This window comes from Caloenas nicobarica, chromosome 2 (genome assembly GCF_036013445.1).
Source record: "Caloenas nicobarica isolate bCalNic1 chromosome 2, bCalNic1.hap1, whole genome shotgun sequence".
Lineage (NCBI taxonomy): Eukaryota > Metazoa > Chordata > Aves > Columbiformes > Columbidae > Caloenas > Caloenas nicobarica.
In genome coordinates, this window is record NC_088246.1 from 8,459,075 (window position 1) to 8,476,876 (window position 17,802).

Consider the following 17,802-nt stretch of genomic DNA (forward strand, 5'->3'; position numbering starts at 1 on the left):
TCCAAGGGTCTAAAAGCAGCTGCTCGGCTGACCTGCAGCTGGAAGAAAATGTGGATGATCCAAAGAGCTGCAAGGACTCAGTGGATCAGCAGCTGAGCCAAAAGCAAAGCTTGGATCCTAGATCCCACACTTGTGCTCAAGTGTTCGAGCTAACAGTTCCTCCTGAACTATGATGGTGAGATGAGATAAGTAGGCAGAGAAAGGCAAGGGCAGTGTTGTGGGCATGCAGAGGGGTTCAGCATCTGTGGAATTAATTGTTGCTTTTTAAGCTCCCTTTTGCCATCATATCTTGGGAAAACAATAGGCCAAGTAAAAGAAGAGTTGGAAAATGTAACTGAGGAGACAGGACACACTTGGCCAAGATGGGAGATATTGTGAGCATACCAGGAGGAGAATGGTACCAGAAAAATGTGGAGATTCTCACTTGATCAACTTCTTTCAGCACTGCAGCCTGCAGGGGACTGCAGAGTTGCTGTGAGCTCACACTAAACACACTCACTTCAGTACTGAAATTTGTCCTTTTTGGGGGGAGGATATTGGACCAAGCTGGGACCTTGGAGATTCACCCTAAGTTACAAGCAGCAGGCCCAGGTTCTGTTAGAGTCTGCTGAGCAAAGATTCTTCTTCATGATTAGGGAGACTTAGAATGCCTCTTTTTTCCCTGCCTGTTCACAAAGCCTGGAAGTCCACACAGACAGCTCTGTTCTGAGGAGGCTTAATGTTCACATCAGTGATTACATTAGCTGTGATTAACCTCCACTGCTGGTAGCAATAAAAGGAAAGTGAGGATGGTGACTGGCTTTTTTGCAATTTCACTGCAGATCCACTGAACACAGTGTGGACAGAACAGGTCCAAGTGCCGCTGGGGTTATGCCTGCTTTCCAGGATTTTGCTGGGTCTAGATCAGTGGTCCCAGAAGAACAGCTGCAAGAGGAGATGCTCAGTCTTGTCTGCAAGTAACATTTTTCCATAGGCTTAGAGACCTTCGTGTGTACTAAAAGGTTTTTACCTATATTGCTGTAATAGAGACTAAAAGATACTGTGATCCTCCTCTGTGTTGCTGTCATGGGAAGAACTGTAATGATCAAGCCAAACTCTGCATTAACCATGTCCACTTGAGTGGATTCAAAAAGCTCAGTCAGGCTCCTGGCTATGACTAAATCATCTAATTATAGCCTTCCCGTGCTGTGCTTTTTGCATTCGTTCCTGATCCATCATTGCATCGATTTTTAGAATTGTGTTCTTTAGCACTCCGTGGTCTCAATTTTCACATCCTCCTTGTCTCCTGTGCTCTCAACTTCTCCACACTTGCTGCATGTTGACTACTCATCTTTCTAAGTGTTTTCCTTAAACCAGGCTTTTAATCACATTTCTGAGGTAGAGATCAAGGTGAACCTGGACACTTTGACCTTTGTACAAGTGCAAGTTTGCATTAGACTTTCTGTGGCCCCGTACTGTGGCTTTTGACCTGTACAAAATAGATGTACTTTTCTGCTTAAGTCACAAGTCATGTCAAAAATTGCAGAGCGGTAACGTGTCAGACTGTCTCAGGCAGCTTTCTACCAAAAATATTGGTGGAGGATATTAGAAGTGTTGTATCTTCACCATATTATTGTGAAAACCTGAAAACCCCTGGAGTTCACAGAGCAGTGATACCATGCCCCAGACAGCCCAAATTTAGATCAAAACAGGCTCCTGAGAAGAACTTAGAAAAATGGGGAGATATTTCAAAAGTCCTTGTCTAAGTCTGAGATGAAATTTGTAACTGGCTGAATTTAACAATGTTGGCAGTCCTGCTGTTTTATCTTTTGAGTTTTGTGAGACTGGATGTTTCTCCAAAAGCCTCAAATTTTAGAGTCAAGATAAATATGTAAAGCTTTTGATTTTGTTTTTCATTTTCTCTCAATTTTCTAGAGTTCATCTGTGAAATAGGGATTTGAATAACTCAAATAAGCACTCAACACATTATAAAAAATTTTGGACATCATTTTGGATTTAAAATTTTGTTTTGTTTTTAAATTTGATGTCATGGCTGCATGAATTTCCTTGCATCCATTTTGCATAGTTTTAGCTCAGCTCCAAAGACAGATTAGCTCTCTTACTAAATGTTCCCAAAAAGTATGACTGAGATTCCTTTTTAAGACTCTTCTCAGTTGAGCTTATGTATAATCCTTTTCGAAGTGTAAAATGCCAAGGGATGTTTATAGGCTACAGCTTATATGACAGTATATTGTTGTTCCTTTACACTTCACTGAACAGTCTACGAATACTAATCTATAAATCACTCACTTTTCTCACAGGCACTTGAAAACTTTGTGCTGTTTGTGGCATTGTCTGCTCTTTTCTAGATATATAAACCACTTCAATTTAAAGAACAACAGACTGTAATGATTTCACATTTGTTTTTCTGCAGTATTTAAGGGCCCTCACTGAAAAAGGGGAAAAATTGTGCTAGACCCTGTAGGACTGTGTGGGTATGTCCTGCCTTAGGGAAGTTGTAAGTGGATGGGCAGAGGTAGGAGGGACAATGAAGGGCAAAGGACAATAGTGGTGGATTCTCCCGCAGGATCACGTGGAGAGGCCTGGGCAGAGTTTGGAATTGAATCAATTCCTACTGAATTTCAAAGACTGCACTTCCACCATGCATTCAGCGGTCCCCTTTTAAGGGCTAGAAAACATCAACATGCTTAATCATATTTTCGAAAGCAAAACCTTTCTCGCGTGAACTCTAGCCACTATCCCAGTTGGAAGATGCCCTTTCCTATATAGAAGGGAGGACCGATGCCATCAGGCTTGTCTTGGTTTAAGAGGACAATGGAGATTCTCATGGGTGTGGCAGGCATTAACTGGAAAAATGAAAATAAGCAGGAGATTTTCCCTGTCTCTTTCTTGCCAGGGCATAAGACAAAATGTGCCCAGCAGTGACAATGGACTCCATGCCTGCTCTAATAGACTGGCTGCAGAATGCAGAGGAGGTTGCTCCTTGGAAAGGGTAGTGGAGTGCTGTCTTTCATATCCTGCTTTGCTCCAGGACAAAACTGTGATAAACCAGCATGGGGCAACACTCCCATTATCAGTCTGTGCAATGCGAAGAGTTTGTTGTGCAAGAAAGAATGTGTAGGCAGGAGTAAATGTTCTTCTTTTCTTTCCCTGAAGAATTTGCCTTAAGAGATGGGACAAGAGTACAGATTTTCCACCTGCTCCATGTAATTGTCAGAAGGCTTTGCCATGGATCTTACATCTCTTTGAGCAGTTATGCTTACTACCTCTTTTTTTTTTTTCTTTTTGATAGAGAGAGAATATAATGTAACCAGGGCCCATCAGGTATGCAACACCAAGTCTATAACTGGATTTATTAGCAGACATTTTATTTGGGAAAATATGAAAACCAAACCACTGAATGGAGCAGTTGGAACAGTAAACTCAAATCTAAATCAGTGCAAAAAATTAAAAACCACCAGAGGGCTGTAGCAGGGAATAATAATAACATACTGTTTTGGGCTGAGCATGCTTGATAGCTCAGCCAGGGTCCCAGCACCCACTGTTCATGAAGGCTGGTGGGACACTTATCCCTGAAGCAGACTTGCTAGCAACACTTCTGAGCTAAATGCTTTGTTTTAGTAAAGCAAGAGGAGCAGACACTGCAAGATTGAGGAGCAGAGCATAGTCATTACAATATGAGAGCTCCTTGGAGGGGAAGGACTGACCCTGAAAAGATGGTTTCTTCCTGGGGAAACCTGTTTCTCCTGTCAAACTAGTCATTAGATGTCTGCTCTTAAAATCAGAGTGCTCTGCTGACAGGGAGGGATGTTTGACAACACACTGTGGCTTTGCGACCTCTCTCCTGCCTCAGAGCTGAAAAGCCAGTGGCTATAACAGAGTTCACCATTTAACTACACTTCCTTCTGCTATCTGCCATCATGGTGGTCTCTCCAAATCTCTTTTAGCCACAAGGCTGGAGGATACAGCCAATTAAGCACATGATGGTATGTGTACCCTTCAGAATGAAGGAGCTGGGATTCTCCAAGGCAGCATTGGCTCTGGTGCATGATGAGCAACCAGAGCATTTCTGTTCTTCTGGAGGCAGTGCTGTATGGACTTCCTAACCTGAAAAAAAGAGCAGCACCCATAGGGGGCTTTATTTTCTTAATTATTTATTTAAAGGTTTTAAAGTATGCTCTAGAAACATAACGAAAATACCTGAAATAATGTATTCTGATGGACTGACCTCTAAGAAAACAAACAAACAAAACCCACCAACGACCACCACCAACAAGAAAACAACCACAAAAACCCAAACCAAAACCTATTTGATAAGAGTATGATAAGTATGGATGCTTTTAGTCTTGGTTATCAAAGATCTTACTCAGACATAAGGTGGGTTCTGTTTTGTTTTTTTTCTTTCTGCCCTAGGAACTGAATTTCACAAAGTTTTTGTTGTAAGAACAGAGGAGGCAGCGTCTGGCCTCATGGGCTGAAGTGGAAAAGGGATAAGAGAACATATCTGGATAATGACTCACGACATGGATTTGTTTGTTTGCTTGTGTTTTTACTTAAACACCATTTTTTACCAGCAAAGCAGAGTCGGTTGTACAGCTTTTCTTTCACCAAAACAAAAGCCCTGAACTCCAGCACACCTGGAACAGGAATTATGAAAAAAAGTAAGACCCAAACCCTGCAGCTCAGTAGTGAGTAAACATCTGTCAATCAAAACACAACCAAGCATTTATTTCACTGGAAACAGCTGGAATAACTACCCCAAGCACCAGCGGGTCAAAAACCAACCCTGGTGGAAACCCCGACGGTCTTTCCATGCAATTTCCCACAAATAAACAAAATAATGCCGAAGAAGTGAGAGCTCTCCGGGCTCGCTGCGGCGGTCGGGGAGCTGGGGGGGAGGCCGGGCCGGGCTGCGGTACCGCCGCGGTGTGGGACAGCGCGGAGAGGTGCGGACCGTGCGCCCGGGGCGAGGCGTGCGGAGCCGGGCCAGCCCTCCCCGCTGCCGCGGCGGCCCCGGAGAGCGGGGGGCGGGCAGAACCGGGCTCGCCTCGCCTCTGCTTGGGAGGGCGGGGGAGGAAAAGCGGTGCCGGGGACTGTGTGTGTGGGGGTGTTTCGGGTTTTGTTTTGGAGCCGGGAAGCCGGGAGCGCCGCCAGCGCGCAGAGCCCGGCGGACGGGGGCAGAGTCCCGGTGCGGGGGCAGCCCGCCCGTTCTTTCCTTCCGCGCCTCCGCGGGTGCGGAGCCCAACTTTCCTGCCCTCCCGCCGGCCTCAGCATGAACCAGACGGCCGGGGTGAGCAACAACGTCCGCTGCTCCAGCGGCAAGGGGCCCAAGGTAAGAGCGGCCGCGGGGGCTCCGCGGGGCGCGCAGCCCGGTGGGAACGGGAGTCGGTGGAGTGCGCAGCCCGGCTCTCCCCTCCTCTGCTTCCTGTCCCTAAACCTGTAGCTAAGTGCATCCCTCCCTCCCCGGGCAGCAACCCCTAGCGCTCCCCGCTTAGCCCATCACTTGGTGAAGTTCAGCATCTCTCCCAGGCTCCCCGCCGACAGCCTGGTTTGGGTTGTGGAGCCTCCTCCTTGCAGCGGTGCTCGGGGCAGGCGGGTATTGCTCCTCGCACAGAGGGGAGCACGGTCAGGCTGCGGCTCGGGAAGGTGTCGCACCGGGTGCCCAAGGACCGAGGATGCTGCGGCCTCGCAGCCTTAAGTGTTGGAACCGTCCGAACTCGTGCTCCTGCTTCGAACGGGTTAAAATGATTTGAAGGTAAAGACTTGTGCTGGTGTGTAATGTGGGTTAAGGTATATCTGTATCTGCTGCTTTTGCTTCTTGCCATGGGGTGTTTGCGTAGTCAGCATTAAAAAAAAATAACTGGGATATAAACTCCTTCTTGTACACTCTGCTGAATTCAACAGAAATGTAATTGGGTGTCTGCACCTGATCCAGATAAAATTTAAATTAACCTTTTTTTTTTTTTTTAATAGTAATGAACATGGCCCTTGCATTTTGCTTTACAACACCGATACACTGCAATATAAACTACAGTTGGGTAGATGTATGTGTCCTCTTGTAACCAGTTCTGTTGTTTTTCCTTCTGCAACTCTTTGAAGTGTTTCTCAGTGTTCGTATTTCCATTTTGTCATGGATTCCCCCCCACCCAAAGATTTCAAATGCTTTTTTGAGACTAGCATTTTATAAAGAGACATGATTCCATATTAGCTAATGGGATGCTCCTTAAAGAAATGCAAAATTTACCTTTCACCAGAAATGGTACTCTGTTAACTTCTTTTTTATTTCACCTCTTAATATTGGCTTCATGTTCCATCTTCTAGACTTGATGTTGTGGTGGTGTTTGAAATGCTGATGCTGCTGCTCACCTGGGTCCTTCGTGTCTAGTCAGTGCAGACCTGTTTCTACAAACTCTTAGGCACACAGATTTACCTCAGAACTCTTTGTGAAGTGAATTCCTCTGTTTCTCCTGTGATGGTTTTAGGATTAAATGCACTAATCATAAGGCTATGTGAGTATTGAAAGATGCAACATGATGAGGGCTGTGGAAGTACACAAACAGATTAGATGAGTCTGCTGAAATTATGTACTTAGCTCCATGACTAATCATATATTTGAAGTTAAAACCATGCATAAGCTCTTCGCATAATCTGAGGGCCTTAAATTGAAGGTCCATTGTGGATCTTGCCTGTAATTTCAACATTGGGCCTCCTTTCTTCGCACTTTCTGGTTTTCTTGAGTTTTGGGTTGAACACCTCGGGTAATTGCATATCAGTAATAATTTATTCTGTCAAGCTGCTGACCTGACACTTTAATGCAGAAGGAAGAGATGAGGCTTAAATGTGTATATTCTTAGCACATGGTAACTGATATGTTTTTATTTGTCTTGAAGGCGTCTTAATCTTATTTTCAAATGCTGTAGTATATGGATATTTTTTCTATTGGAAATAAATATAATTTTTTCAAGTCTGAAGATTGACATGATTGATGGTTTCAGATTTTTAATTAAAACACAAATACATGACTGATTCAGTTGCAAGGAAACCTTGCAAGGTTCAGAAATGAATGTGTATCAAACAGGGCTGAAAAAGGCAAGTAACTGATCTACAAGAGGTTTGTTATGGAGTAGACCAGAGGCAGGAGAGCAAAGTTTTTTTGTAACACTGACTTACAAAGCACAGATATGCTTGTGAGATGTTTTATATTTGTGGGGTTTTTTTGGCTGTAGCTGTATCATAGACTGTCCTTTACCTGTCCCAGGCTGCATAAAGATTGGGAGGGAACAGAAGAAAGGAAGGAGAAGGAACTTCCACAAGAACTGGAAGTTTATGGTGGTAAAGAGGCAGCTATAGAGGTGAGGGTTGGGGTATTTGCAAGAGGGAGTGGGCTAGGCAAATAACACAGGGCAAAAATCCATCATAAATCACTGTTGTTTCCACTGCTCATGAAACAACTTTTTATGTGTGTGTTTGTATGTTTTTGTTTTATTTTGTTTGTTTGCTTGGGTTTTTTTTTCTCCAAAAGGATAAGTCATCAGATTGTGTCAACTCAAAGAGCTGCAAATGCCAACTCACTGTGTAAGGTGACTATTCTTCCTGCCTTTGCTCTGAGTTTTCCTCTTGCTAGGTAATGGGCACTTAGACTCCAACTTTTTTTGTTGAGATTTACAGCTTTGCAGTTGTGATGAGCAGTGACATTAACATTTTAAGGAGAGGGATACTATTAAAGGCCTTAAGTAGATAGCTTGATTGTAGTTCCAAACTCTAGTAACACATGCCCACTAAAACATGTATATTTTTTGATATTTCTATGTAACACTTTTTAGCTGTTTTTAAACCAAAATCTTAGCTCTGAGCCACTTGTGATTGCTGTTGAAAGACTGATTTATTAGCTAGAGAGAACTATTTTTGAGAAATAGTTTGTGTACATACAGCTTCTAATGCTCTTTTTTCCTGCCTGTGACTAATCCCATTGCCTTTCCCAAGAGTTTGTGGGAGGAAGGCGGGAGGATTCACCCCAATGCTCTAATGAAAAGCTTCATCGTAGGAATATTTCTGACATGTTGGGGTGGTGAGCCCTACAACCACTGAGAGCCTGTACAGAACCAACCACCTCTTGTCTGGGCTGGGAGCAGTCTTTGAGCCCGATTATGAAGGCGCTGTGGAAAAATGCTTCAGTTATTCTGATCCTGGCATAAAAATTTGGGGTTCAGTTCCCAGCTGTCACATTTTGACAGATTTCTTGAAGGAATTAATGAGGCCTAACTCCATACGGAGACTCAGACATTTCAACACTGTGTGTTGTAGCTTTTGGCTTTTATTCAGCAGTCCAGAGTCCCATGCCAACCAATACAAGGTACCGAAATTGTGTCTTAAATTTCATTTCTTTTCTTAGATTAGTACCAGGGAAGATGCTGTGACAAGGCACTTTATTTCATGGTAGGACTACCTATTTCATCTATCTTGAGGGGAAAAAAATCTACAGAAAACATTTGGAGTAATTTCTTTCTTTAGAAACAACTCAATTTGGGGTCCTCCATCTGGGTACATTGAACAAGGAGGTATCCCATGAAGCAGGATTCATGGATCTGGTGTTATTCTAAGTGTTAATGAGGACTTGGAGACCCACCCAGCTCCCATCCTTCAACAGACTGTTGTATCTAGCAGGAGACAGGCTGCCCTGCAGCTGGAGCCCTCCTGTGCCTCCTCTTGGAGAGGGGCCAGTACAGGGCACAGGGCTGTTCTCTGGAGTGGGGAGATGGAAAGCTGCAGTGTCTTCTGGGGAGAGGGGGATGCACTGTCTCTTTATTTTATATGAAAACTCATTTAGTTCAACCATTGGCTGACACGCACAGTCTGGAGGGTAGGGTTTAAACCCTCAGCTTTGAAGGGCAGCCTCAGCTGTACATTAGTGCATCATGGTTGGCACAATGCTGCTGCTGATTCAGTCTCTTTTGACTTCTCTCTGACCATATTTTTGAATGACTGCAGCTGATGCAGTTGTTCTGTGTGGAGCTCAGTCTCACACATGGTCAGTGTATAGCTTCTGGGTCAGGTCTCTTAACTGAGGCCCCTGGTCCTGTGAGATAGGGCCCTGGTCCTGGGAGACTCTTTTCAGTGGTGCCCAACAATAAGGTGAGGTGCAACAGGCACAGACTGAAGCACAGGAGGTTCCATATGAATATGAGAAGACACTACTTTGAGGGTGCCAGAGCCCTGGAACAGGCTGCCCAGAGAGGTTGTGGAGTCTCCTTCTCTGGAGACATTCAAACCCGCCTGGACACATTCTGTGTGATCTGCTCTGGTAAACCTGCTTTAGCAGGTGGGTTGGACTGGATGATCTCCAGAGGTCCCTTCCAACCTCAACCATTCTGTGTTTCTGTGAGATGTCAGTACAGCTCCTTTTACGTACATATGTAGCTCATGTCCCCAGTAGCACATCAGTGATGAGTACCTAAATAGCTTATATCTGTTTTGAGGGTAATGCAGTCATTTTGCTACCTAAATTGGACTGGTGTTTTGTTAGACATTTAAATCTTTTTGTGGATCTAGGCTTTAACCTCTTCCTGATTCTGGTCCTGACACGTGGATAGGAGATAAGTGTTTTCCTGTCCTGATGGGAGTGATGAGAGTCACTCAGGCTGTGCGATAAAATGAGTTAAAATTGAGCAAATGATGTGTTTCCGTCGTGGGTTTCCTAGATGTGGCTTACAGGACACACTTTGGGCTATAACAGATATAAGCAACCACCTTTTTTCTCTCTTGACTTTAGGTACATGAGCATTAAGAAAAGGTTGTTGAATCTAAGTCTTGAGATTGGGACATTTTCCTGAATAACTGTAAGGTGATTTTTTTTCAGCAATAGTGACTGCTTGAGGATAACAGCAAATCATTTGGATAGATTTTTTTTTCCTTCTAAAGGAGGGACAATCGTACTCATTAGCAACATCTGGTATGTAAGAAAGCGGGTGTGAAAACAACTCAATGAAGTAATTTAAAGTCTTCGTGAAAGTAAAGTACACTCAATTAAGCTGAACTGCAAATACAGTTTTGTTTGTACCCTTGATTGCCCTCCCATTGTTTTGAAAAGAACGAAATTAACTTATAAGAAAAGCAAATTGCTGATGTGGGGTGTTCCTACAGAGCTGAATCTTTGCAGGGAGTTGCCCTGATCTAAAGGGACAGCACAATGTCCATAAAGCTGTGGTCAACAGGTCAATAATGTCCTTTTACCAGGATATGAGTTTGTTTTCTGTAGTCATTCTTTAAACAATTAATAAGATCTACACTGGGTGAATCCAATTTTCTTCTATTTTACATGAACTATTCCACTTGTGAATTCCACTGATTTCAGCTGAATTACTACTTATTTATGTTGGTTTAATTGCAGAGAGATTCAGTACCTCTAAAGTTATGGGAGCAATGGAGCCACAACATTTCTAACACTCTTGGATGCTGAAAATGAAGATAAGGAAACTATAGTAGCTCCTTTGCGTTACTACTGAAGTGGAAACAAGTTCAGTTTTACTGGCACATTGCATTTTACTGTGTGTGGTAAAGTTACCATGTATGGGCACAGCTAAGCAGTATATTTTTGAGTCGTCCAATTTTAATAGTCCAGTGGGAATGCAAGGTTGACTTCCACACCTAATAAGTATTAAAGTAGGACTTGATGTAGCTGCCAGGGCTTTAAAACATGATCAGTCAGCTATCTTCAAAATCCAGCCTCCCTCAGAGCACAGTCCCTTAGAAATTACACTTCCATCTCAAAACATTAACCTTTCAGACTAGTCTAATACAGCCTTGCGTGAGAGCCCCAGCCCAGTCCTGCTGAATGCTGTAACCCCTGGATGCTGTAAACCCATACAGACAGAAATGGCTTTGCCTTCAGAGTGTTGATGGTTTAAGTTGACAGTAAGAGGCAAAAAGCTGGGAGAAGGGGAGAATTACTCTAATTTTTCAGGCAGCAAAGTAAGGTGCTGGGTGTAAACCACCAAACCTACCAAGCTTAACGGAATATTAATGATCTCAAATTCTGTGAAAATTGCAGGCTAGGTGGAGAGGATAGACTGAAGTTGAGCTTCTCTGCCATGGAAAATGAAGGCAATACTAGCTATCATCCTTTTTACAGCCAGCTGGCTTGTCAGAATGTGCTCATGGCATCCTACCACCGTATCCTTCTCTGTGAAGCATGTTGTCCCTTGCCCAGTGTAGGTGTCAGCAGGAAAAAGCCATGGGCAAAGAAGGGGGACAAAACCGTAGACTTGGCTCCTCTGTCCATTTGGAAGCCAGGTGTTAGTTTGGCTCCTTATGGAGCGAGATTTTGTTTTGCACTTGGGGTGGAAGTGTGTAGCGTTGATTTAACTCTTTCCCCTATACCAGCTTGTATAGATCCTCTGTCTTCTCTGTCCTTTGTGGAGGATCTTTCACAAAGCTGCAAAGGCAAAACCTGACAAAATCAGGAATGGTGAACTCTAAATCAAGAAAAAATGCCAGGGGACCAAAGGGGAAGTATTTGAAATTGAATTTTATCACATTATCTGTCTGTCTTATAAACTGTAAGTTTTCAGTTGACATTATCTGGTACAGGTGCTGAATAAGAGAGAGAAGTTTTGCTTCTGTTGATGTAAATGGAAAGAAGATTTTAGAAATTTCTAAGACCTTAAGCAGCCCAGCCTTAAGGATTTTAGGAGTAATGGCTGTGGGAAGTTCTTCACCAGATATTGTATTATTTCAGACAGTGAAATCTGCATTCTCTATAATTCTACCTGTAAACCTGTTGTTTTTTGTCAGTCAATTCCAGCTGTGTTCCCTTGAGTGCTTCCTGGGACTGTCTACGTGTCAGCTGTCCTGTAAAGTTACCATTAACAGGAAATTTTGCAAGGAGGTTGATGCTAGGTTTCAGACTAGAAATTTCAGTGGAAGGCTGAAATGCCCCTTTGAAGGATGGGAAAACAAAAGGAGATGTCCAGGCTGACTTTATAAATGCCCTGAATAATCAAAAAACCTCCTGGCAGGAGTCATGCTTTAATCCACTGAGAGATGCACCCTGGAGAAGAGCAGGTTCCTCTAGTCCTGATGTTGATGGAGCATCTTGTCTAGGGTGTTTTGGGTGACGGGGAGCAAAAGGAGACGTGAGTTTTGCACCATTGTGCAGCTGTGCACCAGCAAAGCTTGCTTTCCCTACAACAGCTGTTATCTTAAGTTTCAAGGGTGTGCATGAGAAAAAGGCTGGAGAAGGACTGTTCCCCTCCTTGTAAATATTTGCTGGGAGCTTTATGATGGGGCTGAGTAGAGCTCGAGGGGTTTCCAGCAGTGCATGGGATTTTGTTCTCCGTATCTGCGGTGCTCTTGGGCATGGGGAGCCCCGAGCCCTGAATCCGTATGAGCTCTGGGGGTCGTCTACGCCAGAGCCGTCCTGCTCCCTGTTTATCTGTGGGTGCTGCTCTCTGCTGCTGTTTTTCATCTTTAATGAGAGCTGAACACACCATAAAATTTTATTGGGTGTTTATGCTAACAAAATTAACTAACAGTTGGTGCTTTAAAAATGCAGTCGGAGCTCTGAGCACTATAACTGGAGTCTGCAATGGCTTTTTAACTGGTGTAGGACAGAACGAATGTGTGAGCACCAATGTCACTTAACAGTAAACCATTTTCTATTAACTTTTTCTTGACCAGATCAATTGAAATTTAAAAAAAAAAAGAAAAATAACATGGTATGTGCTTACAATAAAGTAATTTTTTAAGCATTAGATAGCTAGAAGCTCTGTCAAAATTGTGGGGTTGATTTATAATACCAAGACCAATGGGCTGATAATAAAAATAAATTAGCTTAGCCATTTCAATAGTTTAATGCTTAAGTCAAATAATAGGAAGATTTATTTTAGCATTTTGATTATTGTGTTTCCCAATAAAATAGATACAATATCATGCTGTGAATACTGTTTGGATCACTTGAGGCCAAGACTTCAATGGGAGTACAAAGGACCTCTAGGCTATAGAAAAGAAGAAAAAGGGATTAACTTCAGACTCAATTTCTTGTTCACTAGAGTTTATTTTGCTTATTCCTGTATTAGCACTGTTAAGTAAACATAAGAAAGTGACTTGCTTTCATTCATTAATTTTTTTAGTGCTTCTATTCATTTTCATGCAGTTTTCCCATGCCTTGTCTGGAGAGAGTTTGATGTTTATGATCTTTATGTTATGCTAGGGATTTTTATATTGGTTTTAAAACAAAATAGCCAGATTGACATGCTGGATTTTTTTTTTTTTTTTTTTTTGTGGATGAAATGATTTAATTATCAGTACTGTTTTACCTAGGTATATGTAGGGCTGATTTGCATCTCATAGCATCATAGAATGTCCTGAGTTGGAAGGGACCCACAAGGATCATAGAGTCCAACCTCTGTCCCTGCACAAGACAACCCCACAGTTCACACCATGGGTCTGAAGGTGTTGTATGGTCTCTCCTTGAATATTGCCAGGCTTGGGGACATGACATGGCGTTGCCAGAAATAAAGTTTGGCTAAAAGATTTGTGTTACCACTCAAGAGGAATGTCCTAATCCTGAATTAAACCCTGAGTTACACTGGCACACTGGCCAAGTGATTTAGGCTTTACATTTTCTTGTTATCATATTTCCCATCTGAATTTTCAAGGCCAGACACTGCTGCCATCAAGAAAATGTTCTCCAACCTGCTCTCAACCTCCCAGTGTAAGCATGTTCTTGGGGTAGTTGCACCTCACCAAGACTGGGGCAAATATTCTGCCCATGCTTTATTTTTTTCTGTTGGTAAAAATAAGGATGAGCACTCTCCTTGCATGGTCTGTGAGCTCTTTGGTAGAGGATAATAACTTGGTAACCCACCAAGTGGGCTTTCCATCCTTACCATTGGCCTTATGTTACTGTGCTTAAAATCTGAGAATTTAACATACTTTAGTGTCATTAAGAACATATTCTCCTTTGGAATTAATAAGAAAATATGTAGGAGAGACAAAGATAGGAAGTTGCAAAGTCCCTATACTGTGACATATAAATCTTGCTCCAGGAGCAGACCTTGGAGGGAAGTGTCCCCAAAGGGGTGAGTTGTGTTGCAAGCACAGAGCACGTGGAGGAGAAGTGGGGAGAACATCAATGTTTCAACACACTTGAAAGAAAGGTTGTTAAAATTGTAGAAACCTCGGGTAATTTGAAAAGAGAGCTTGTACAACACTCCTAGGTGTCGTGCTTTCAAGTAGGCAGAGTGAAATATGCTGCAGCAAAGCCAAGGCTTGTCCACGGTGAGACCCCCAGGGAGAAGGCTGGGGGCTGACAAAGGTGGTGGGCGCTGGGTTCCTCTCAGCTCTGCTGGCAAGTTGAAACAGGGCAGGACATCAACACTTTGAGGTCAGGTAACCTGCTTACGTGCAGATGGCATCTGAAATTGGAATGCTAGGAGAAGGCTGAATTATGGCAGACAGATGTGTGCTGCTGGTAATTTACTGCTACTCAGGGCAGCAGATACACCAGATGCTTCTTTTTGTGTGTGTGTGTGTATTAGCTTATGCTTCTAGGCTTTTGAATTTTCTTGGTCTTCCCCCTTAGCATCCCAACATCCTAGTGTTTGCAGATTTTTGAGTGCAGTTTTTTATTCAAGTCAGATTTTGCTGGATAATGACTTCACACAGAGCCTTTACCACTGCTTTAACTCTCTTCTCCTAAGTAGAGGATCAGATAGTTTTTCATAAGTAATGAAGTCCAGGAAAGGTCCAGCAGCAGGAACTCACTTCAGTGTTATTTCTATTGCGGCACGCCATAGGAATGGTAGTTGCATATTGGGATTCGATTTAGCAAGAGGCTTTCCAGCCTGAGAGCATAATACTGCTTCCTATATCAAAGAACTTCTTACATTTTAAATTTGTCAATTGGTTTATGGTCATCCCTCAAACTAAAGATTTTTATTCTTCACTTTATATTCTCACTGCTCAGCATTGATTTTTGTGTGTGATCCCATTGGTTGCCGTGGGGCTTCTTTTATGCTGCTCAACATGAATCAGGGTTATATCTGGCGCCCACTGAAAACACGCAGTGTCATATATTTTCCTTGACATGCTGTGTTGCCGCACTGCCAGTCCACTTGTCTGACCACCAGTTGCACAATTAATCTGCCAGCAGAGAGGCCACCGAAGCTTTTCAGTCACTTACTCCAAGTTTAGCCACTTGTAATTGTTACTGATGTCTTCTGCAGCAGGTCAGGACTATCCTTGAATTTCCCAGGTCCACCTCTCTGCACACTCTGTACCTCTGTAACTTCTGATTTGTGCCAACTTAAGTGACTTATCTTTATATTACTGAAATTCCCTAAGGCTGCAGCTGTGGTAAAGAGCATATCTGCACCTTCCCTGTGTCTTTTGTCTTTCACTCCTTCATTTAGGGTTTATTCTTGCTTCCTACCTGTACTGCCTTTTTTTTTTTTTTTTTTTTTTTTTTTTTTAATGGCAGGGGAAGGCACCAAATGTTCCACTTTACAAATAAGTTAATTTACTTCTAGTGAATAAAACCAACTGGTTTTGCCTTATGTTAAGTAGCAAGGGAAATTTGCTTGTGTTTTTTTCTTAATCTGCGTGAATTCGTTGCACGTAAAGGGCATTTATGCATAAAAAAGAAACTGCCTTGCTGGTTTATCCAACCTGAGAACACTGAAGGACTGATTCAGACTGAAACACAAACATCTTCACGTGGGCCTCTTAAAAGGTAGTGATGGCTCTTGGTCACTGCAGCTTGTGCTTTTACAAAGGTATTTCAAGCTGCCACTCAGAAGCTGCACCTATAATATCTAGCCATGTATGATCATAATGGAGGTGATGAAGGTATTGGCCAAGGACAGAAAGAAACTCTTTATGGACCCTCAAACTCTTTATTCATGGCAGTAATTCAAGTGGGGGGGTTTTTTTGGTTTGTTTTGTTTGGTGTTTTTTTTTTTAACCCCTTTTCTTTGCAGACCAGTAGAAAACTTCAGTACTTTTTTTATGACTTTAATGGAAAGTAATCAATGCTGTGCACCATCACAGTATTATGATAAAAATACCTCAGTTAAAACTGTCTTTCACAGCAAAATACTGTAAGTCACCTCCAATGGTTAGTTAGCCTTCCCAGGTGCTTTGCTGCTGTAACTTCATTATTTTTTACAGTATGTATTTTACACTAGAGAAATACTGATTGGCAGCTCATATGGACTAGTTAAAAGAGAGGGAGATTTTCCATTTATTTATTTATTTTTAAAAAATATTTATTTATTTATTTATTAAAGCACAGAGGGGACATCCACCTTTAACTTCCAGTAATGTCAGCAGAAGCAACATACCTTAATATCTTTTGTGCTGATGGAAGAATTGCCTCTAAAGCTTTTTCAGTGTAAAGCATTAAGTTTATTGAAGAACCCAGTAATGAAGAACTGTGGTTCCCGGTGCTTAAAATTTTAGTCATTATACAAAAATGGGGCCTCCAGCACTTTAAATTATTGTTTGTAGAGACATTACATCAAATGACTTATTCTTTCTTGAAAACTCCTCTCTTACTTCCTTGTAAGCACTTGTTATTGTAGATTTGGATTTTGATACGGAGATCATCCAGAAGAAAAAAAAATAATCAATATTTTATTCAATAGAAGCTGTCACGTATACTCTCATGCTTTGGAAACAGAAATTGAAAAGAGTGAGGAGAAAGCTAGCAAATTACAATGTGGTCCTACCTCTGTTATTCCCAGACTTAGCAACTTAATTAAGATTGCAATGCCATTTGTATGAATGATGACTGTAGCCAACTGAGAAATAGCTGTTCTTTGCAGAGACTCAATCACACAGATGCATCCAAATACTAAAATAAGATGGTAAAATGTAGGCGTTATCAAAGCAAAATTATATATTTACATTCTATTGTTAAAAAGGTCTACTGTCCCGTGAGTTGTTTGAAAGCCAGTATGCAAGATCTTGCCAGCAGCACCACAAAGTCCAAGTGATGGTGTTTGCCAAAAAAGGGTTTGTTTTGATGAGTGGGAAGGGTATACTGGAGCATCACTGGAAAGGCACCTTCTTTCTGATGTGTGAACATGAACAAGTCTTCACATTTTGTCTAGGTGTTTATGAATGTTGTAGCAGCACTCATGTGTTTTCCAAAGTTTCCAATTTCATTTAATAAAACAAAAAAGAAAAGCAAGAAAGGATCAAGTTTATAGCCACTATCACTGCAGAGGCATTTTGTTAAAAGGTGAAAAAATACAATAAAAATTATGCTGAGGTGTTGACTTGGGTCCTCAGAAAGACTGAAACTGTCTCTCTGCAGTAACTGGGTAATGACTGTAAGGTGATCCTTGAAGGATAGGACTCCATTTAAGGATTAGAGCACCAATATTTAGGCATCTAATTTCTGTTGACATGTAACCTAGGGGCAGGATTTTGCTGCACTAGTGCTATGTGAGATGTGCCAGGTTTCCTTTCAGCTGCTGTACCTCAGGGATATAAATTTCCCGCAGGTCTTGTGTTGTGTCTGCCAGCACCAGCAGCACCTCTTGGAGATGCTGGGACATCTCTAATGATTCTGGATATCTTCATTTAAGTAGTGGAATTGGACAGGCAATACCTAAGTTCCCGTCATAGTCAATGGGACACAGCCAGTAGAGTCTAGAGAGTGATGCAGCTCACTGTGAGGTCATTGTGGGCTGGCTGTTCCTTGACTTGCTTCTTCTATTCCATTGACGTTTTTTGACTAGGCCCCTGTTGACTATAATAGGAGTTTAGACACCTGGCACTCATATAAGCATCTAACTA

At 42.3% G+C, this 17,802-nt stretch overlaps 1 protein-coding gene across 1 annotated transcript in view; it reads left to right on the forward strand.

Moving 5' to 3' along the window:
- The first annotated feature begins 5,165 nt into the window (after positions 1-5,165).
- The window catches only part of DPP6 (dipeptidyl peptidase like 6), a 567,251-nt gene continuing 554,614 nt past the window's right edge, over positions 5,166-17,802 (forward strand). The window contains exon 1 of the mRNA XM_065627152.1: positions 5,166-5,332. Within this exon, the coding sequence (XP_065483224.1) occupies positions 5,273-5,332 (60 nt within the window). The 5' untranslated portion in view covers positions 5,166-5,272. The remainder of the gene's footprint in view (positions 5,333-17,802) is intronic.